Source organism: Pundamilia nyererei, unplaced genomic scaffold (genome assembly GCF_000239375.1).
Source record: "Pundamilia nyererei isolate P.nyererei 1_Seehausen unplaced genomic scaffold, PunNye1.0 scaffold00098, whole genome shotgun sequence".
In the NCBI taxonomy this organism is placed as follows: domain Eukaryota; kingdom Metazoa; phylum Chordata; class Actinopteri; order Cichliformes; family Cichlidae; genus Pundamilia; species Pundamilia nyererei.
In genome coordinates this window covers 385,685-407,947 of record NW_005187499.1, presented here as the reverse complement: position 1 = coordinate 407,947, position 22,263 = coordinate 385,685, and the positions used below count along the sequence as shown (strand labels likewise).

General features: G+C 40.8%; 2 protein-coding genes across 3 annotated transcripts in view; one reads left to right on the top strand and one right to left on the bottom strand.

Annotated features, from left to right (window-relative positions):
• Positions 1 to 5,462, bottom strand: part of LOC102209860 (1-phosphatidylinositol 4,5-bisphosphate phosphodiesterase delta-1-like) — a 7,723-nt gene extending 2,261 nt beyond the window's left edge. The window contains exons 1-8 of the mRNA XM_013912685.1: positions 5,305 to 5,462; positions 4,932 to 5,090; positions 4,132 to 4,360; positions 3,410 to 3,539; positions 2,918 to 3,146; positions 1,329 to 1,530; positions 360 to 504; positions 38 to 257 (exon numbers count right to left, since the gene is read on the bottom strand). Of these exons, the coding sequence (XP_013768139.1) occupies positions 38 to 257; positions 360 to 504; positions 1,329 to 1,530; positions 2,918 to 3,146; positions 3,410 to 3,539; positions 4,132 to 4,360; positions 4,932 to 5,090; positions 5,305 to 5,404 (1,414 nt within the window). The 5' untranslated portion in view covers positions 5,405 to 5,462. The remainder of the gene's footprint in view (positions 1 to 37; positions 258 to 359; positions 505 to 1,328; positions 1,531 to 2,917; positions 3,147 to 3,409; positions 3,540 to 4,131; positions 4,361 to 4,931; positions 5,091 to 5,304) is intronic.
• Positions 5,463 to 6,851: 1,389 nt separating this feature from the next.
• On the top strand, positions 6,852 to 21,468 carry LOC102210831 (serine/threonine-protein kinase OSR1-like). 2 transcript variants are annotated; one of them, XM_005740192.1, is made up of 17 exons: positions 6,852 to 7,377; positions 11,631 to 11,743; positions 12,710 to 12,818; positions 13,673 to 13,814; positions 14,576 to 14,631; positions 14,734 to 14,843; positions 14,969 to 15,070; positions 15,265 to 15,398; positions 15,536 to 15,584; positions 15,689 to 15,754; positions 15,943 to 16,065; positions 16,562 to 16,597; positions 16,752 to 16,901; positions 17,330 to 17,432; positions 17,529 to 17,597; positions 18,258 to 18,322; positions 18,485 to 21,468. In XM_005740192.1, exons 2-17 carry the CDS (start codon positions 11,729 to 11,731, stop codon positions 18,557 to 18,559), a joined length of 1,404 nt encoding a protein of 467 aa, XP_005740249.1. In that variant the 5' UTR covers positions 6,852 to 7,377; positions 11,631 to 11,728; the 3' UTR covers positions 18,560 to 21,468. The 2 variants fall into 2 exon arrangements, with proteins under 2 accessions (XP_005740249.1, XP_005740248.1); XM_005740191.2 differs by lacking the exon at positions 6,852 to 7,377 and adding an exon at positions 10,487 to 10,738.
• Positions 21,469 to 22,263: the final 795 nt, after the last annotated feature.

The window sequence follows — 22,263 nt, the reverse complement described above, 5'->3', positions numbered from 1 at the left end:
CACACACACACACACACACACACACACACACACACACACCATTTATCTCCTATGATCGGTTCAGCCTTGACAATCCTGATAAAACTAGTGAAACGGATGCTAACCTCAGGAGATGGGAAATTTGTGGGCATGCCATCACCCAGAGGAGAGGTGATGAGTGCACTGCCAAGGATGGAGCTCATGTGGCGGGCCATGACTTCCTGCTGTTCCACGCTGCAGTGGTTCTCCAAGGAGAGAATCACTGGATATTGGGATGTCTGAGGAAAAGCAGGCAACCCCCCCCCCAAAACAAACACATATAAGTGTGTTGCTGGATGTTGAGTGAAGACATGCTGGATACCAACAGATGCTAAACATACCTTGAAGGCATGCTCACTGATGGCTTTGATCACATCTTTAAAGAGGATCTTTGAGGTGAGAGTGTAGCCGTGGTAGATCACGGGCTCATTATCCGATCCGTCCCAGCAGTCCAGCTCCACACAGCGGCAGCCTTTCTGCAGAGCCCTGAGAGTGTTGGAGTGCGCATTAGTGACCAAATATGCTGTTTAGACTAACAGTTCCATCAGTGAAACGGCGCAACGTGGCGAGAGATGGTTACAAGAAACTATTTAAAATTCCAAGTTGTAATGAATTGGTCTCAGTGATTCAAGAACTGACAGATTATATGGCACATAAACACAAACTACCCTCACTGCCTGCTTAGCACAATTAACCAAGACATTAAAGGACATCATCATTTTTAGTCTTTGACTCTAGTAGACTAACTTCGCATGACTTGCAGTTCCCTTCCGTTTAAGGTAAATTTCTTCTGATTGGCTGCCCCTCACAAATGCAGGATTTGAACAGATGGGTGGGGTATTTGGAAGACCCCTTCTCTAAGACAGATATATATCAACAGATCAGAGAAATCTGATGTCTGACCTTTGTTCTCGTTATTTTAAGTGTTGGCCATGTTTAATGCTGAGCTTCCACCATTGTAATAACAACTATAGAACTAAAAAACGAGAACAAGTATGAAAGGTCCTATTTAAAGTCAGTAAAAGTGATGGACTTCCTACTGACAAAAACAGTGCTGCTGTCTTTTCATGCCTATTTCATGTTAGTGACTGCACTGTGAGTTAATGTTTTGGGTTGTTTGTTTTGATGGTGCAGCTGAGTGCTTCCAACAGTTATTTTTTAGCTGATCTGGGGTTGAAAAAATGAGATTACATCTCTGTGGTTCCTTTGCACACCGATGGGAAGATGACTAAAGATCAAGTTTGGATAAATAACTAGCCAAAAACTTTCATCAAGGACAAATTACTGAATCTCGGGATGGAAAGTGTTACCTAATGTACGCCTCTGTGCTGCTGGGGCCTTTGAGCTGATCCTCCATGAGGTAGGTGTTGTGAGAGGAGGAGATGAAGTAGTGGTTGAGGGGCTGGCTCATATCCTGGTACACATCCTTGTGGTCTGGATTCAGAATCATGGCATCTGGGTGATTCAGGTACATGAGGAAGCCATCTTTGGACAGCAGCTTCTTCTCCTTGGCTGAAAAGACACACATACACACCAAATGCAGCAGATCAGTCTACAGTGCATTTAAAAAACAACAACAACAAGAGGTCAGTAATTTATCTGTGGACAAACTCCATGAGACTCTTAATCCCAGAGACATCTTGGACAGAAAGAAGCGCAATTTCAATAATAGATCTGAGTTTTTCTACATGATAAAGAAATGCTGTTGTAAAAAAAGAAACACATTTGTCAGCAGGACTCTTAAACTGTAAGAAATAACCGTAAAATCAAAAAAAAGTTCTGGTAGCACATCGGCCAGACTGTTCTACAGTGGAGTCAAAAAACAACAAGATTTCTGTTGCTTCATTGTTTGTGGATTGGTTAATTAATTTACTGCAGCATGACTGGTTGAGGTCTTTATCATTAGGAGAAACTATACTAACAACAAAATACAGTTCACATTTTCCAAAGCCATCCACTGGGCTGGATTGGTGTCTTTACTGGGCCAATTCAGGCTCTCGGACCTTATGTTTGGCACACTTGTTTTAGGATGTTCCTGCAGGTGTGAGACCAGCTTGAGAAAATTATATTTCCCTTGTTAATATTTCATACTGAGGTCGAAGGTAAGACTACCTTATTGAGAAGAATACAGACTAATCAAATGAATGAAGGTTACTTCTGCTTATATTGTGGCTACAATCCAGGTTTGACATTACATGAAACTGTTGCTTAGATGCATATTCACACTTCCTGTTCCTAAACCAGCTTTGCAGAAGAAAACCTCTGGAAATCCAAAATCTGTACGATTACTATGTAGTAGTAGTCATGTGACCAAAGTCTGAAATTTATGATTACCATCTCACAGCATGATTGCAGCTATATCTACATCTACTGGGAATGCAGATATGAAGGTACGAAGCAGTAATACACTGACACTCATGAAAAAGACAAAACAAACCCAGATAGCAAAAAAGAAATGTTTGAAATTCCAACAAAGAAGAAAATCTAGTCCTCCAGCTGTGGCGAACATACCAAGGAAGACAAAGCTTTGAGAGAAGCAGAGGAACATACATCATAGCATCTCTTTCAACAGCCACTATGTTCAATCTTTGTCCATCAAAGTTTGTGCATATTCCAAGTTTATTAGATTGGAAGACCTGACATGAATGAACTTACAAGATTAGCAAAAGGTCGCAGTGTGTTGGAGCCTTAGACTCGGGCTGCCATAGACTGCAATTCCAGAGGAACAGAACGCAGAATAATACACAGCTGGAAACCACGAGCTTGAAAACAGTGGTTTTTAACCCTGGTAACCATATGCAGTTAGACCATTCACGGGATACAGCTCACTGATTTTTACAGGAAGAAAACCAGCAGAGCTGCGGTCCTGAGAAGACCTGAAACAGGGCTGTGTACTGACCGTTTTCATCTGGCTCATACGTCTCGATGATTCTGTGCGCATCAGCCAGCGTTGCTTTCTCCCTCTGTTCTTTCAGCAGGAAATCCACCAGGTTCTGAGCGCTCATAAAGCCAGTGGTTTTGGCGTACTCCCCATAGATAACATCAATTTCGTCCCGTTGGGTCAACAGATCATAAAAGTGTTTGATCTCCTCTCCTGCCAGGGTTCCAGACTTGGACCTGTCACATTTCTGCATTGGGGGAAAGTAACACAAAGATTAGTCAACATTTTAAGTTGAAAATAATGCACTATAAAACTATTAAAAGCTGGATTTGCTATTAACAATAAAGAAAAAAATATGTGGGCTAAAATATCAAGTTAGCACTGATTTCCTCTTGGAGCATTTCATTAGAGTTTCAATGGATTACTACAGCTTAGCTAGGAAGGCTCCAAGAATATGCTTTAAAACAGTTTCTGCCATTAGGAAACATTAAGAAGCTCTGAGGAAACAACCTTGAAAAGCATTTCCACGTATTCATCATCCACTTCGATGTTGATCAGATGCATGAAACTCTTGACCTCTGACGGACTCAGGTTATCATCTTTGTTCTTGTCTGCTTTCCTCAAGCAGCTGAAGATCCAGCTGGAAGGTTTGTGATTTAAGGTGGAGATAAACAGGTACCTGTCACTCAGCGCTGTCCAACTGAATGTGACTTATTTACTTATACCACCTTTGCTTAGCTAAGCTCAGGATAGATTAAAGAGGACCTGGAGTGCTTTTGTCCTTTTTTCTGTCATATATACTTTTATAGTGGTGGATGAGATGCTCATATTACACAAGGTCACAGTTTTAAATAATGAATCAGAATATGTGAAATAATCTCTGAGCACTCGTTTGAGCATTTGTTTTCCCACGGCTCTGTTGGACAGCCAAACAAGAAGAAAAAAGACGGCAAACATGGAAGGTGGCCTTAAAGGGAGCGGCGCTAAAACGGCTTCAAACTTACACGCACCACGGCTCTGCACAAAATAAATAAATAATAAATTAATTAAACTATCAATAAGGCAAAGTCATTCTAGTGGAGCCAAAAGGTGAAAATAAGGTGCAGGAACATCTTATGCGATAGGTGATGACCAATGAAGTCTTAATAACAGGTTATTAACAAACAGCCACCTGTTTGAGCTCAGCTTCAGCTTGCTCACAGTACAGCTTCCACTGTCGTGTAAAAGGATACTGCTCTGTCTTCTGCTTTCGACTCAGGTTGTTTAGGTTGGAGACCACTTTCTGCAGGCTTTTAACCCACTGCTTTCCCTCCTCCTCCGAGCTGGAGACGAGGTCCAGGTTCTTGCGGCGGCTCTTGAAAATGATGGAGAAGCAGCGGTCCTCCACCTGCTCCTCCGTGTTCTTCTTCAAGCCCTCCGACTGACGGCCCATTTGCACCGCCGAGATGTCATCAAGCGAAACTGAAGACAGAACGAATTTTATGCAACATTCATTCATTTTTTAAAAATCCACTTCCTGTCATTCAAACATGTAGCATGTGGCACACTGCTGAAAAGCAACACTTTATTTTCAAGCACACGTACAAGCCTGATGTTTGCAATTTCCCCTGCCTCCCACTGAAGTCAGTAATGAGCGGAGACGTTGGATGTACATGACTATGTGACAGCAGTTTCTGGGTGTCATCCAAGCAGAAAATACAATAAGAGTTATTTCTAACCACTCCCACTCCACAACACACTATAAAATAAATCACTATCTCTACAAACACACCCACACCGCTATCAGGAGCAACCCAGATGTGTATGATAATACCAAGGACTTTGTGTAGCTTTGTGATCAATCCAGTCCTTTTATAATCCACAAAGTTTTGGTTGTGGCGGGAGAGGAACTCCAAAAGTGTTTGCTAATGCAAAGTAATAAAAAGTGTAAAGTAAAGAGACGGTGTGAGATTAGACAGATGTGTGCCAGGGGTTTGCACATGTGTGGGTTTTCGTCACACATATTCTGCTGGGAAGACAGGGCAGCACTCACAGGTATCATTTTTCTTGAAGGTCTTCTTGGATTCGCGCCACATTGTCTTGCAGTCCTCCTGGAGCCTGAAGTAACGAGTCTTCTTCCAGCTTGGGGAGAGGACCTTCAGGAGGTCTCCCCCCTTCAGGAGAAACTGGAGGTCGGGATCACCCTCCAAACCTGAGGAAGCAGGGAACAGAAGACCACTTTAGAGAAACTGCAGGAAAAGTGCAAACGCTCAGAAATCACAAGCAGGCCATCATTAGAAAGTCATAAAAGTTCATGGCTTTGCAAACACACGCGCACACAAAAGGTTTTACGCTGTGACAACAACGTAGCAGCAGTCTGACCCTGGATAACAGTTTGGTTTCGTCCGCTTGGCAGCGCAGCCTACCTAGGAGCTTTACGTTCATTTGTATCACCTTCTGGCCCCTGGCATACTGGAGTAACTCCTCAGACCTGCTTTTCTCGGGTTCTTTTCGTATGCACGACATGGTGCCACCCGGAGCTGCCGACACTGTCTGTGTTCACAAGGCACTGTGTGGAGGAGAAGGGCGTGTACCATTCCCACTCAAAGTTCACTCAGCTCCGTCACGTCCCCTTGAGTTTACAGTCAGCTGACAGCTTGCTCGTGCAGGAACACTACCGCGGAAAAGGAAGCGACTCCATACTCTTCTGTTTGAATATTGCTCCTGTGTTCATTTTTCAGCATTTGATCAGCATTCCCATACTCACTGTTAACTTCAGACGTTTTAATTAGCGTAAATTACCTGCTAGCAAATAAAAGCAGCCACAGGGCACAATTAGCGTCAAATGCCTCGCATACGTTAGTTTACAAAAGATTTGACTTTGAGCAGAGGAGTGGTGTCAAACATGCGGCTCCGGCCCTCAATCCGGCCACCGTGATGGCTTTGCAAAATGTGACAACTGCAGTGACATCATTAATGACTGGTGTTTTTCAATAATACATACCGCCTTTCATTTTATGGTGCTGTTGGAGGGGTTGAAGTACTTCCATACAATTAAAAAGGAAAATTTTGTTTGTTGTTGGTCAGAACCACCCGAGGCTCAAATGGGACTGTATGTGATGCATATTTCTTGTGAAATTGCAGCGCTATTATTGCTTCTCCTCGCGGTGGTCAGTGGCTTGCTGCTAGGAAGCTGTAAATAGGCTGAGATTTTTATTTATTTATTTATTTATTTATTTTAAGCTGAACTAATAGGAGGCTTGTAATATCAGAGTCCAAGAATATAACATCATTATTATTACTACAAACACAGGTTTGATACCTGCACTGGAGCCTGCCTAGTGTTGACTTCTGCATTAGTTATCTTATGGGCTCCATCTAGTGGTGACAAGGCGGTACTGCTAAGCGCCGTGATTTAACGCCACATTACTAAACTTCTCATTATTAAAAATAAAATAAAACAAGCAAACAGGCCTGCGATTACAGGACAACAAGCAGTTTTCCTGTAATATTTCCTCGTCCCTAGCCTCTATAGTGGAATGTGAAAGGCTGATTTGACTCTACAAGCAGTACGTCCACCGCCTTAGTTTGGTAACATTTCCTTGAGCTTGCAGCAAGGTGAAACCGAGCTGAATGAGAGGTGCCACACCTTTTTGAGTGTTTAAATGCACACAGTTGATTGTCTTGGGATTTTTCGCTAGATTAAGCGGCAAAAAACAAATAACAATAAGAGTAAAAATAATTATACATAGGACCGATATATTTCAACGCAGAAAATTAGATTTTTTAAATGTAAGGTATAAAAAAAAAACCTTTGCTGACATGTAATCTTTGTCTTAGGGATTATCGGATTTGGAAAACAGTGGAAGTTGGCCAAATCCAAGAAAGGCACAGTATATTTTAACATGGTGACTTAATCCAAAATGCATCCTACCTTTAAGTTTATTTTCGAGCCCGTTCGTTTCCATCCCGTCTTGAGTTCACTCCACTTTACGCAGCCCAATATTCCACTCACTTCATGCAGCTTCTCGTGAAAAGTTGCCGCTTCTTTCTTCCATATACACTGAACGGAAACCTGTTTTTGTTTTTGTTGCTGCTGTTGGTTTGTTTTTTTTATAAAAACAGGCTTCTGCCAAGTTTGGGTACAAGGCGAGCGAACGCGGGCACACGCGTGGGTTTCTCCTTGCAGTCTGAACGGTGTCAGTGACTCCCGCGGGCTTCAACACCGGTTTGACGAGCCTGCCATTCAAGCCGCGGTGCTGATGTCACAGCAGGTTAGACCTTTAGGCGAGCTTCTGCCATCCTGCATCGATGGGACTGGTTAGCGTGACCTTGTAGCCAGCATGCAGAGCTTACGTCGTTATTAGCTGAAAGGTTTCCGCGCACCTGCAGCCAAAAATTGGGGGAAACAATCCCGCATACCTTTTCTAATTCTGTTGTATGTACACAAGACTTAAGCTACCACTCCCTGAGCCTCGGAGTCTATTCCTCACCAAAAGGTAATTCTGCATGTGAATAAACAGGGAGGGGTCGTTCATTTGAGAAGCATGCAAGCTTAGATAACCCGTGGAAATACAATCAACTTCTGCTAAAGCCCTTTGCAGTGTTTTTTTTTTGGACACCTGTTCCTCTTTTGAAACTCCACCAAGGGGCTGAATAGCAAATTTGGCTAACTGCCACTACGCATAGCCTAGTTTTCTTTTCTTTCTTTTCCCTTTTTTTAAAAAAAACTGTGACTTTGAGCATATTCGTTGCACTGAATGGGGCAGATAAAGTTTTCGCCCTTTTCTGTTCATGCACAGCTTTCCTTTGGAGAGATAAAAGCCCTGCAATCACTGGTGTGCTGGGGCTCCTGTGGCTCTCAGCACTTCCCTTTCAGGCCTGGCTTAGACTCAACGCACTGTCAGCATTAGGATGAGTGAGCTTTCATGCACCATCACGAGGGGATGACACCTCCAAAATCTACGCAGGGACCGGGGGTCGGGAAAACAGGCGGTGTGGGGAGGGGAGATAAGATTAAAAATTAAATAAATAAATAAATAACCGTGACTAGATTTGCAGAGGTCAAGATTTATGGTTACTAATGAACTCCACACTGCTATTACTGTAAAAGACAAGACAGTGAGTTCTTTAGCATTTACTTTCATATTTAACTTAAGTCATTGCATCAAAGGTGGGCGATAAAGTACCAAGTGTGAAACCAAGGAAAATGAAACTTTCCAAGAACTTTAACCAGATAATGAAAATCAACAAAAAAAACAAACGAAGCAGATATCATGAGGCTTCTTTCAGTGGTACAAGCTGTCTCTGCTTCGTGTCTGTGCTTGCAAAACAAGCAGGAACAGGCCCAGCTGTTTCCTCACATACCATTGATACCATCCATAGTTTTGCTTTTCCCCAAAACACCCCCTGTGCAGTACGGGTGCTGCTTTACTCACAGACTGTGCAATGCCTGGTGTTACCAGAGGACATAGTCAGCAGCAGGAATCCAGACAGGAAACATTTTGTATGAAAGAAAGAATGACAGAACTACAGAAAGAGATGTTTGTCTGATGTTTTACCTGCAGTACATAGTTTAAAAGTCACCTTTATCTGTTTACAGTTCCACGGCACAGCACACAGTACACCTGGTTCTCATTATCGCTGCAGTGTTTCAACATATGAATGTTATAAACTGCTAAATACCTCAAACAGGTTGTCTTTTAAACCCAGTCTATGGTATTTTTGGGGTTTGGTATTGGCCATTAGATTATACAGCTACATAAGAACTGTAATTAATTTAAAGTATTTTACTTCAACTTTATTCCAAGAAGGTTTTAGACCAAAATTATACATTTTTTAATCAACATTTAACATGTAGGAGTTTACAAAGATAACCCATTGACGTCAACTGAACAACCCTGCTTTTTGCAAATCACTTTAAATTAATGCCACCTGGCCACTCACTACGTCATTCTTTACTTGGCATTTACAAAAACATGACTGTGGAATGTCACTGACATCCAACGCGTGATAAAGTATCTAAAATGGCTGCATCCTTTGTTTGATCACTTTGACTTGAGCTTGGTTGAAAACATCACAAGGTCAAGGAAAGGTTTGAAGGGGAATTAATAAGGACTTAGGAAAGGAGACCTCTGTAAGAGAAAATCTGACTCTGAATGTCAAACAATCTTCCCTCATTTATAAAATTCTCTTCTTCTTTGGAAACCTTCAAATCAAATTTGAAGACCAACCTATTTTCAAAGGCCTTTGGATCTCTTTGAAACTGCGTTTATTCGGTCTTCGTTATTTTGGTCTTTTATCTCATTTGATAATGTGTATATGTGTACATGTATTCATGTCCTGTGTGTGTGTGTTTATGTTGTATATACATATATACTTGTATAGACATGTGTATATAAGAGTTTGCTTGTGTGCATACATATGGATGTTTTGTAATGGGTTTTTTTTACCTCATTTATCTTAATTTTTCTTTTATTTGATTACATTGTGCCTCTGTAAACGTGCTATACAAATAAAGCTGACTTAACTTGACTTGAATGTGTGCTTTGTTTAGACTACAATATCGAGACAATGGACTACAAAATGTGTGTCTTACTTCAACCCAGTGTGCTCTTACTGTGTTGTTCGATGCAGGTCAAATTAAAAACAAAGATGTAGCCAATAAAATGGAATAAATCCTATTAGTATTAATTTACTGCTAGAGAGATGAGCCAGATGAACTCATTGTCTCCTCTCTGTTTAGGATTTCTGTGAACTGAAGTTAAAAAAGGCATTATAATCCTAGGTTGGCAATACGCAAATAGATATTTGTAAAAAGTTAATACAATAATAATCTGAATTTACATGGCTTATATAAATCATTTTTTCCCTCTCCAGTTGTGTAATACTTTAACTGTGAGCTGTTATTGAAAATTCAAAATATAGCAGGTTATAGAAATGGAAACAGCACATACAGTAAACTGTCGTCATTAACAGAATGGTGTTTTTGTATAAATTATGAGATGGGATTATCTTCTCACCAAGGTTCAGTGGCATGCTAAATTCTTTTTAATTTACTTAAAGAAGATATGTAAAGTCGTTCCACAAGTAACAGCTTAAATTTATTTGAGTCATTTGTGATGTTATTGTGTTTTGGCAGGCTTATTTAATGGCTTTTTGCTGAGTCAGTTCAGCGTTTTAGGAAAAAACACGGTCAGTTTTTAGGAGTTATTAGCACAGTTTGGTGGAACAACTTGATAAAACTTTTTAAAGTAAAAAAAACACTTTTTACTGCACTGTATTTCATTGAAGTAACATAAATTACTCAAGTAACCTAAAAAAAACAAAACAAAACACACCCTATGTTCTGCTATTTATCGCGACTTCATCGTGACAATGGGAGTGAGTCACATTCCCCTCATTAGCACCCCCTGCCGCCCATAACTGAAAACTATTCTGAATGTGCGGGTAAAATTGATTGAAAGAACTATAATATCCGTAAGCATACTAAACCCATTTTCACTTAAAATCTATTAAAGAAAACTATACATTTTGCCTTTGTTTAACTAAACGTCCTTAAAGTTTTATACCTTGCCCCACTCAAGATGGCGCCTTCTTCGTCCCTCCTCTCTCTCCATACGTCACGCCATTCGTCAGTAGCGCGTAAAGTTGTGTTGACAGGAGCGGCAGCAGGAGTTGTCAGCGGAGCAGTAGCAAGCGTCATCGAATGGAGTAATCACAAAGCTAACATCAAACAGGCGTCTCTTTTTAAATTCAGAAGCGCTGTTTATACCATTTAGACCACGACCATGGCAGATGACCAGTCCTCTCAGCCCTGGTCCATCGACAAGGATGACTATGAACTCAATGAGGTGATAGGTGAGAAGCTTAGCTTGCTAATGTTAGCATTGTAGCCTTCCCTGGCTTACACTGTCGTCGGCTGTCAGCTGCTATTAGCCAAGTAGCATTGTATGTCTGCAGCTAGCAGAAGTACAATTACGACCCATAGCTACACTGCAGTAACGCTAACAGCTCAGAAGTTTTCCCGTAGAAGGGCAAACCGATTAACTGTCTCTGCCAGCAGGAGACATAAAGTAAGGTTGTATTCCTGCTATCCGGCACGAAGCTAAACGGCTAGCTAAAGCAGTTTAGCTTTAAGTACGTCCAGATTCTTCCGTTGTTAGAATGGGTGGTGCTCTTTTGCCCAAGGTGTGATATGGCATGTAGTGAATCAGTCATACTTTACACAAGTTCAAATAACTGGAACATGACTTTGATCAGAAGAGTTAGAGAGTTAGGGTCATTTTCACAACGCTGTTAAGTTTGGCTTGATCCTGCTTCTTACAGTTAATGACTTTATTCAAGGATTTTATTGGCATGTATTCACATGAGGTGAAACTAAATTTGCACTCAGTTCCCGGTTAAGAACATGAATAAGAACACACAAAGATCAATATTTGCAAAAAACAACAACAACCCAAACAAAAAACAAAGATAAAGAAACATATTTACAGTGTGAATGAAGTATAACTAAGAAAACGATTAAAAGTTTCCCAAAACGTGTGCACTGAATGTAGCTTTCTTATGTCCGTTACTTTTTTTTAAAGAGCAACAAGTACTACAGTCTACAGAGAGAGACTAGTCTCCAGTGTGAGAAACATGTCTTTACTCTGTACTTGTAAGACCCAGTACAGCGGTCATATGCTGACTGAGTATCAGAGACCGCTCCACAGTGGGATAGCTGGACTTTTTTTTTTATTGGTCTCTTCAGGAAGTGGAGCCACTGCAGTTGTCCAGGCAGCTTACTGCAAGCCGAGAAAGGAGAAGGTGGCCATCAAACGAATCAACCTGGAAAAGTGTCAGACTAGCATGGATGAGCTTCTGGTAAGAAACTACAGCTGAAGGTGGTGCAGAAATTCATGTTTGTGTTTTGATGAGAATGTTTTCCATACAATCCGCACAAGAGATTGATTAAGCAGTTATCTGAGAAAAAGTTGGAAAGAATGTGTATAAGATGTATATAGTAACATTCCTTTGAGAGGAGGAATAATAGACAAAAATAATCAGTGAAAGTTAGCTTTAGTTTAATCCAGTGAATTCAATACGTCACAAGTCAATACCTCACTATTGCTATTGATTTATATTTACTGAATCAATAGCTGTAGTGCAAACTCCAGTAAAAGCTGTTAGTGCCATGTAACAGGTTTGCTTGTTGGATTAATCACTTACCTGAAAGTAAGAATTCATCCAGGATCTTAAATAGACTCTCAACATTTTATCAGCTGGATCTGTCACACATTACATCTTAGGACCTTTGTCAACCACTTTAAAGTATTTTAGAGCATTTATTTTGTTTAACTTAAAGATCATAATCACGAGATGTTGGAGTAAAACACCAGAGATTACTTTGCTTTGCCGCAGTCTTTTCATTTTTATCCCCAGTTGATTATTTCTTCTTAAGGACCATCATAGCAGTGTCTGCTGTAAATATTTTATTTGATTTCACTATCTTCCTACTCAGTTCTTATATAATGTCAAGCTCCTGAATCCTCTTATCTCTAAATGCTGGGTTAAAAATGTCTGTGCTTGGTGGTTTTGTAATAATGTTGAAGTTTTCAGGTTTTGCTTTTTTTAATAATTGTCTTTGAGGAAGAGCACACATTAAGCTGTTGCATTTCGCTCTCACTTGAGCCAGCTCTTATTAAATATTCGAAAAGATCAAATCCTGTGACGGAGATCGAGTTTGTCTTTTTAAGTTTAACATAAAGATTCAGTTTGTGCTTGGCTTGATAGGCCACAGTTGATGCTTCCTGGGTGACCTTGTATCCAACATTTTTCTTCTGTGTGCAGAAAGAGATTCAGGCTATGAGCCAGTGCCACCATCCAAACATTGTGTCTTATTATACCTCCTTTGTGGTGAAGGATGAGCTGTGGCTGGTGATGAAGCTGCTCAGTGGTGGTAAGTGTTGTTACACTGATGAAACCTGTTCCTAATTTGACCTGCTCTTGGCTAACCTGTCTTCTTGTATTACTAATAAGCTCAAGTTTGAACTTGGAATGAATATTGAGATTAACTTCCCACAAAACCAGTTCTTGAGATTTATTTTATGGGCTTCTTTAATTTCACGATCATTTCTGTGAGAACACACTTATGTGATATATCCACTACTGATTTAACACTCTCTGTTTAAACCTTAATGTGTTCTGCATCTTTTCTGCAGAACACATGCTCCATCATTTAGCATAGAGAGGGAGATTGTAGCAATGTTATACCACACTGTGTTGATAGTAATGGTGAGTAAGTCTGTGTGCAGACCGGCTGTCGGTCTTATTTTGTTCATATTTTTGCTAAAATATGTGCTTCTGTGTGGAGTCTAAAACCAGCTTTAACCGACTGATTGATGGTTTACCCATCGAGGTTACGCCCTCTTTTGTACAAGTTCATAATTTCATATTGCACTATGTTGTCAGGGAATTTACTGTCTACAGTTTTTGCCACTGTTGTCTTTTGCATATGTAAATGTTTGCACATCTATTCCACCAAGTGGAAACAAATTTGCCACTACTTTATTCCACTGGTTGTTGTGCATGTTGCTGCTGTACTCTGCGGGGTTCTGGCAGGTTGTATTTTGTTTAGTTAACAGGGCACAGCTGCGGGGTTTGTTTACAGTATAAGCCTAGGTTGAATTCCACTTGATGTTCTTTTAACCAACTGCCATCTTGGAAACTCTCTCCATGTGCTGCGAGCACATCTTGTGACAAGCCTCTGCCTGTCTTTCCCTCTTCCTCGCTCACTCACTCGCTCTTTCTCAGGCTCGGTGCTGGACATCATCAAGCACATCATCTCTCGCGGTGAGCATAAGACCGGTGTGTTGGATGAGGCCTGCATTGCCACCATTCTGAAAGAAGTGTTGGAGGGGCTCGAGTACCTCCACAAAAACGGGCAGATTCATCGGTAGGTTGTGCTGATTTATTGCGCAGCAGCTGAGTGATTACTGTACACAGTGTTTGCACTCTCTGTAGCTCACATGTCCCATCGTACACTGCCATCTCAACTCAGTCAGGCTCTGGGCCTTTCATCTCTGCATGAGTGTGTGGTTTGAACTAGACCTCACTCCTTCAATATTTAATACAGTGAAGCTGCATAATTGAGGAGGTTTGTTTTACATAAAAGTTCCTCCCAGGAACACTGTGGACCACCAGTGAAAATAAAGGCCTCTGTATCCTGGATGTGTGACAACTGTACTTGTTGTAAATTAACAGTCCCATTCACAAAAAAAAAATAATGTCAAAGGAGCATTTCCAGCAATCTATTATGTATTTAATTAGATAAATCTAATAATAATAATCATGAGAGATTAGATTTTCTGATATTTTAAGAGTGAATGATTATTCAGTCATTAATGGTTTCATCGTTAATGTGACTAAACCGTATGTGAGTAGACAAAAGAATGGGAGCGGAGAGGCTGGGCTCAGGGTGACCCATTCAAGTTGTTTGCGCATATTTCCACTCGGTGTAAAGCATACAAACAGAAAACAGGTGGATTAAAATGAACCTGATCAAAGGTGAGGCTTTATCGTGTTTCTGTGGAATAGTAAAATATTCGGAGTGTTGTTCATTTCTGGAGCCGAGCCACATCTGTGTCGGAGCACAGCCACTCTTTGTGGCCTTCTAATTGTAGTCTGTGGTTTAATCCTCCTTTGCTTCATGCACAGTGATCTAAAGGCTGGAAATATTCTTCTCGGGGATGATGGCTCTGTGCAGATAGCTGGTAAAGTGTTTCTGCTTTGTCTGCATTTACTGTGGTTTGTGGCATTTGAGGCAGTTTTTCATCATCTTCTATTTGTTGTGTTTCATGCATTCAAAACACCAGACTTTGGTGTGAGTGCCTTTCTAGCAACAGGTGGAGACATGACGAGGAACAAGGTTCGGAAGACGTTTGTGGGGACGCCGTGCTGGATGGCCCCAGAAGTCATGGAGCAGGTATAAGCCTCGCTTGCTTTATCCGTCTTCTTTCCCTCTCTCCAGTTTCTGTGCAGTGCTACAAGCTTGGATATAAAAGGACAACTCGAGCGCTTTGTTCACTCGGCTCTGTTTTCAATCTGCAGGTCCGTGGCTATGACTTCAAAGCTGACATCTGGAGTTTTGGGATAACTGCTATTGAACTGGCCACTGGGGCAGCACCATATCACAAATACCCACCAATGAAGGTAAATATGTGCAGAGTTTACAGTGATCCAAACAGCTTCTTTGTTCCACGGTAAAAAGCTCAAAGCTCAGACCATTTATAGTGTGGAGAGGTTTGATTCTGTGTAAACTGCAGGACATTTAACGTCACCATTGTAAGGATATCTTCACTTTTTAGTCTGTTCACCATCTCAGGCTGATCTCTGCCTGTCTGTAGGTGTTGATGCTGACCTTGCAAAACGACCCTCCCTGCCTGGAGACGGGTATTACAGATAAGGAAATGGTGAAGAAGTACGGAAAATCGTTCAGGAAGATGCTGTGTCTGTGTTTACAGAAAGATCCTGAAAAAAGGTTACTCTGCAAAACCTTTTTCTTTCTTTTTTTTTGAGCAAACTTCCAGACCCAATTTGTGCTAATTTTTCTGCTTATTAGATTCCCCTGTTGCTGAACAAATATAATGAAAAGCCTCGTGTTTCTTTCCTATTTAGGCCAACTGCTGCCGAGTTGCTGAAGCACAAATTCTTCACAAAAGCCAAGGTGAGCCATGCATCACGGATATAAAAATAAGCTGAAAATATTGCTGTAGGTTTCAAAGAGAGTATTTATAGATCCTGTAAGAAATGGTTGCCTTTGTGTTCCAGAACAATGAGTTCCTACATGAGAAGCTCCTGTATAAGGGTCCAACAATAACAGAGCGATCTAAAAAGGTACATAATTTACTCGTGCACTGAATCCACGCTCACCAGTATTTCTGTGCATTGCTCTTATCAAGACAAGGTGTGCTGTCTCGTCCAGGGCGTGTCCCAGTTTTCCTAACGCTCTGCCTAATGATTGTTGGGAAATTCCTAGAGAGGACGAATGAGTCACTGTTGCTTCTCTTCACTGCGCCGTGTAGGTGCGTCGTGTGCCTGGCTCAAGCGGCCGTCTCCACAAAACGGAGGATGGTGGCTGGGAGTGGAGCGATGACGAGCTGGATGAGGAGAGCGAGGAGGGCAAAGCTGCTGTAGCAGCTCTGCGGGTAAGGCCCTGCATGCCTGCGCCATCTGATAGTCCAGGTTATTTTATACGGCTGCTATTTCTCAGTGCACAGCGTCCTTTGGCCAGCAGATGGTGCTGCTTTACTGTTAGTTTGAGCATATGTTTAGCCAAGCAGGAATGCAGTACTAGTGAGCTCCTCTGCTTACTTAATTCATGTTGAGATTAGAGCTCAGAAACTCCAGATTTCAGAACTTTATTCGACCTAAGAATAGCGGGGGTTTCTTAGTCCATAGTGTTCCAACTTTCAGCAAGTAAAGATGCAATTATTGTGTAGAACTGTAGTTTGTGTTGTTTTGTTTTTTAAATCTAATTACTGATTCTGATTTTTACCCCCAAAACGACAAATTAAAAAAAATAAAAGGAGCTGGAATTATAATTGGCGTATCACAATTCATGCTAAATGGCATGTGTCCATGGGGCATTTTTGGAGAATTGCATGTGTGTAATCCTGATAATCTGTCATGTCCATTCTGCAGTCACCAAGAGTGAAGGACGGGCCCCAGAATATGGAGGTAAGTGCTCTTGTAGTGGACATGACCTGCAAATCTTGATTTATTGTAACGGTTTTATAGAGCAATCTGCATGACTGTCTTATGCCCCCCCCCCCTTTGATTTGCATTTATGTAAAATTGACTACTGATTAATTTTGAAATTGGTATCTCGTAGCTTTTCCCACCAGCAGATGGCTCCAGTGCACATCTGCAGCCACCTGGCGTGGCACATGAGAGATCTGCGAATGCAGGTCCAACCGGAGAAGACGTGGCACCACAGGCTCCCGCTCAGACAGCGAGCCCTTCACACGGGCCTGCTGTTCAGGTAACAGTTACCTAAAAAGTTACACACAGAGCTTTTGGGACAAATGAATTTTTGGTGGCATATTTGTGGGGAAGGCATCCACAACAGTACTCGTTCATGAAGTAATTACACTTAAATTCTCAAGAATAAGTCCCCTGTTAGAAGCATAGGTTGTTTTGTTTGCCCCAACTCACCCCTGCTGTTTTTGATATTTTCACTGGTATCTTGTTTTGTGACCGTAAATCCCATTTTGTTTGGCATTACATGTGTTTTAAAGATGCGTGGTGGAGTTTTCTCCAGACCAAATGCATTTTAAGCACAGTTGTGGATGGGAATTGTAGTCACCCTGCTCTGCGAGCGATGTGGACACCCAAGCTTGTGAATGCGATAACTCGAGAACAAAGACACGTGTTCCCAAACGTAAGTCCTTTACTATTTTCCTTCGATAGGATCCAGCTGCCTCATCCAGCGTTCCCATCAGTCTCGTCCTGAGATTGAGGAATTCCAAGAAGGAGCTCAATGACATCAGATTTGAGTTCATGCCTGGCAGAGGTAGAAATATTCCCGAAGCTCTTTCTTCTCTCTCACGCTCTTCCACTCCAGTCTCTTAACTCTGTTTGTGGTTTATCTTTTCACTGGTGTCCTCAGACTCTGCTGATGGGGTTTCTCAGGAGTTGGTCTCAGCTGGTCTGGTTGATGGAAGGGACTTAGTCATCGGTGAGTACGACAGAGCCCTACATGTTGTGATATTATTGCTAAGATAATATGTCAATATTTCTGATTGTTTTGCATTCAATTCTTTCTTTGAACATGGTGTCAAGTCTTGCAATTAACCGAAAGCGTTTTAATGCTCATCAGTACTGTAAAGCTTCTTGCAGCCTCAGTGTTCAGAGTTCTCAGGTTCGGTTTAGTGCATCACAGCAGCTGGATGCAAAGTTCACAGTGCAGAATGCAAATCTGTTGAGTTTTTTCATATTGTTCCAGATCGGTTGCTCACATCCTTTTGGGTCTTTTCATAAAATCAGCATTTAGGAAACAATCTAACTACTTCTATTAATCACAAATGCCGTTAACATTTGTAGGGTGTCTGTCTTTATGCTCGTCATCGTTGTCATCTTCTCACAACTTCATAGGCTTCTATTACACATCCAAATTAAATTGTGAAAGCTGGTTCCGGCGACCCACGTGTGTTTCCTTCGATGCAGCAGAATGATCTGTATGCTGTCTTTGCTGTTCCTTTGCACATGTGGGTAAAGGACATTAGCCACATCCTTAAGGAAAATCTGAGCTGAGCAATAAATCAGAATTGAGCACTGAGGTCTGCAGTGAATGTAGCCTTAGTCTGCTCACAGCTTTCTAACTTTCCTGTCTTTACAGTTGCTGCCAATTTGCAAAAGATTGTTGACGATCCACACAGTAACAAAAATGTGACCTTTAAACTGGTGAGCACACAAACAGTTATTTATGAAGTAATGCTGTGACTTTCTGGTACAGATATGTCGCATATTCATTGATTATCACAGTTTGTATGTATGGAGTTAGCATTTCTTCTCAAATATTTAGTAACAACAGTTAGTTTTGTTTTGGGTTTTTTTCTCTTCCAGGCGTCTGGAGTGGAAGAGTCTGAAATTCCCGATGATATTAAACTCATTGGATTTGCGCAGCTCAGTATCAGTTAAGTCCAACCAGAGCCAGATACAAAGGACAGAAATAAATGGTATGGCACAGCTGCATTGTAGTCAATTCCAAAAACCACTTCTGCCAAAGGGAGGAGGAGGAAATGATGAAGAGAAGGAGGCATAAGCCTGGTAGGAGTGTAACACTACTGCAGCATGCACGAGGACCACATTGAGGGGGTTCAGTTCATCACAGGAGTCACTCTTGAAAAGTTTACAGTGCGCTTATACGAGGGGGAAGAGATGCAATCAGATATCAGTTCCTATTTTCTTCCGGTTTCCATTCTTTGTCTTCATACACAAGCACAATCCAAGCCGTCTCCTGCCAGTACTGGAAACGATTGCCTTTTATTGTTTTATAAAAAAAAAGCAAACAATTAACTGTGCCACAAAACTCTGAAGTGTCGGGCCACCTTTGTGTGGCACTTTATGATACATTGAAATTAAAAAGCAAGTTCAGCCTTAGTTACTTTAGACCTTACCAGTGTAACTGGTGGTAGTTTGTGTACTCTGTGTATTTCACATGTACGCCTAAGAAAATCCCCGTAATATCGATACAGATATGTCGTAGCATAGGTTTTTTTGTTTTTGTTTTTTATGAAAGTCTATAAATTCCGATGAACTTTTACCTACTATGTCAAAAAGGATCCAGCCCGAAGCAGTGTGATCAGCTCTCTCCTCCGCAGCATCTGTGGTGGTTTTGTCAAAACATAACCAAGGATTTTAAGCTCTAACTGCACTGCTTAAATCAACTGTAGCCCCTCTGTCCCACACCAACACTCACACTGCCACACTCGGTCAGTTGGCATTTATCCCAAGGTATTAAAGACACATTATTTTCACAGGTTGAGGGAATGCCTGATATTCTTGTACTATGCAATAGCTGTTTTCTTTTCACGGTATGTGGTCACTGGTTACTAATCATTTCCTTTGTGTTGGATACATTTTCTTTCTTTTTTCGTACCTCATAAGGAGTTCATAACGAGTCAACCAGCCAAACTGACATCGCTAAGAGCCCATTGTAAGATTTAACATTCATATCCACAAACACGGGTAATGACTGCTTCTTTTTTTTTTATTCCCCTTTAAGTTGTCATCGAATCTCGCAATAGCTGATTTAACAGCTCTTACAATTCCCAGATGCTGGTTTTGAGTGCTGATGAACTTCTGTAAAGGTGCGCATACTCATATGAAGCTTAGAAGGGGAAGACAGCTAGCCATGCAGATAGCTATTGGCTTATTTGCCTCCACCCCAGTACAATGGAGATGAATGGGATTCTGCTTTCAAGCACTGATTGATGGCATTGCTGCTTCATCAGTGGCTGGCATGAAATTTACTACATGTGTATACTTATATATTCTGTGCACACTCGTGGTCCTCAAAGTTTTTATTTTCTTGGTCAAATGTTTTGGCATCACCTCGATTGACACGAGAGTTTACAAAGCAGCTGCTCGGCATTCTTGTTTTGTTTAAATGATCTCAGACCACTATACATTGGATTGTCACTAAATTTGGCACAGGTATTAAGGACTCCTTGTCCGCTTTGCTCCCGGTCTTTTCCTCTTGTTTCACTATCTGGTCCAAATTTCAGTTTGTCTGGTACTTAATGTTTTAACACGAACACTCATCACAAACACACTGAGAAGGTGAGCATGGTCGATACACTTGTTAAAAACATGTTAGAATGTGCGGTGAAGGTGTCACCATAATACTGGTAATGACTATGTTTAAAATGTTTTAAAAATACACACTTGTGATGTAAATAATTGCAGCTTTGCTCAGTTATTTTGCAGATTCTTTCTACTTCCCTACACTCGTATTTTGAGTCTTACTCATTTGCCAAAACACAATAAATCAATGACAGCATTATCTTGGTTTGTTTTGTTTTTTCCCCCCACAAATTTCTTTAAACTAGCAACCTTTTAAAAATCATTGGAAGCTTTTGTCGTCACTGGGCAAGTTGTTTCAGTACTGTAGTGTCTTTGCTTTATGAACACCAAGTCACTCATCACTCCCAGTGTAGCTCTGTGGTGGTTTTGGACCATGTGCAGAGGGCTGTGACACAGCTCTTAGTTCAAGGACTGATGTAAATGGTGTATGTTAACATGTTGTAACTGTACATATGATGGCAACTCCACGCACTGTCGCACAGACATGAGGTTTGTATGTAATGATGTCGTTGCATTGACTGTTGAAGTGTACATGTCAGATTAAAGGAACATATTACTTGTAAATATTGATTAAAGGCAAACAGATTGAGACTCATGTTCAGCACGCAGAATTCAGTTTGTTTTGTAGTGTTTTCCACTGTTGGCCTTTGCCTGAGCATCACTAATCATGTGTGGATTATTCAGTTGGTTCATATGTTAACATGCAGATTTTTTTTTTTTTTTAATTACATTGGGCTTGAAGTCACACTCTGCATTGATGTCATGATATGTAGTGTTTCCTCATGGAAGCCAGTTACAGGCTGATTGATAGATAATTTTAACTAGACGATGAACGGCACAGGTTACCCTACCCTCTGTGTGTGTGTGTGTATGTGTGATTTGGTCATTAAATGGTTGCTTATCAAAGACTTTCTAAACATCTTCCTTATCGTTTACTTTTAAAAAGTCATTCTGCCTCTTATGAGGGCACTCAGTGATTAGTATTATTTTTAATCAATTGATTGGCAAGTATGTATGAACTTTGTTTTACAGATCAGTACCTATATTTTTAAAAAAAAATATACGCTTAATCATAAAATGTGTATATCCACCCATGCTTAGTTTGAAGAGTATTTGTGATGAGATGCAATGGTGATTTACCAGTTTGATACATTGTCAGTAAATTTCAGCACATGCAAGCTGATTGTTTTTTGTTTGTTTTTTTTAAAATTTTAGTTGTTGAATAAAGTTACATGATGGTATTCAATGAGTGTTGATGCTTTTATTTAAAGTGTCCTGTCTTTTAGTAGCACTGGGTTTTCATACACTCACACCCACCAAAATAGAACTGTTAATGAGTGGGGGCAGGGGATGAGTTCCTACACACAGCAACTTAGACATTGCCATGTTATACTATGTTTCATATAATGTAATGACTGAAACAACACTAATAGAAATGATTAAACAGATAAACACATGAACAAGAGCCTATAGAGATGTATAGAGCATGTCTTGGAAAAGCAAAATGAGATTGGCACAATCGTGCCATCAGACACCTAATTCTGATTGGAAAAGCTCCCAGCACTTTTTATTTTATTTTATTTATTTATTTTCAAGTAAAACCAAATTTTCTTCCTTTCCAGCTTTTTTGTTTTGTTTTGTTTTCTTCACTTTTTTAAATGTGAAAGCTGGTCTCTTTCAAACGCTTACTCTTTTTGGTTACATGAAGTTTTGTATTGTAGTTTTCATTTTATCCAGTCAGATCCGGAGACACTGCAGCACGACTGGATCCTGAGTGCGGGTCGTAACCTGACAGAGGAGCAGCTCGATGTGAGGGTGGGACCTTCAGCAGGTGTTCTATCGTTTTCATATTTTATTATCTCTTTGGTGCATTTCCTTCATGCAGCAGCTTGTCACAGTTCTTTTTTTTTTGGCCTGTCCCGTTTGGCTCTTTTGCCATCAGAATTGTTGTCTAAAGGCAAAGAAAGATGCCCAACGGATTTACTTTACCAAATTGACCATCCCAGCCTTGCCGTAATGGTCCATTTGATTCACCT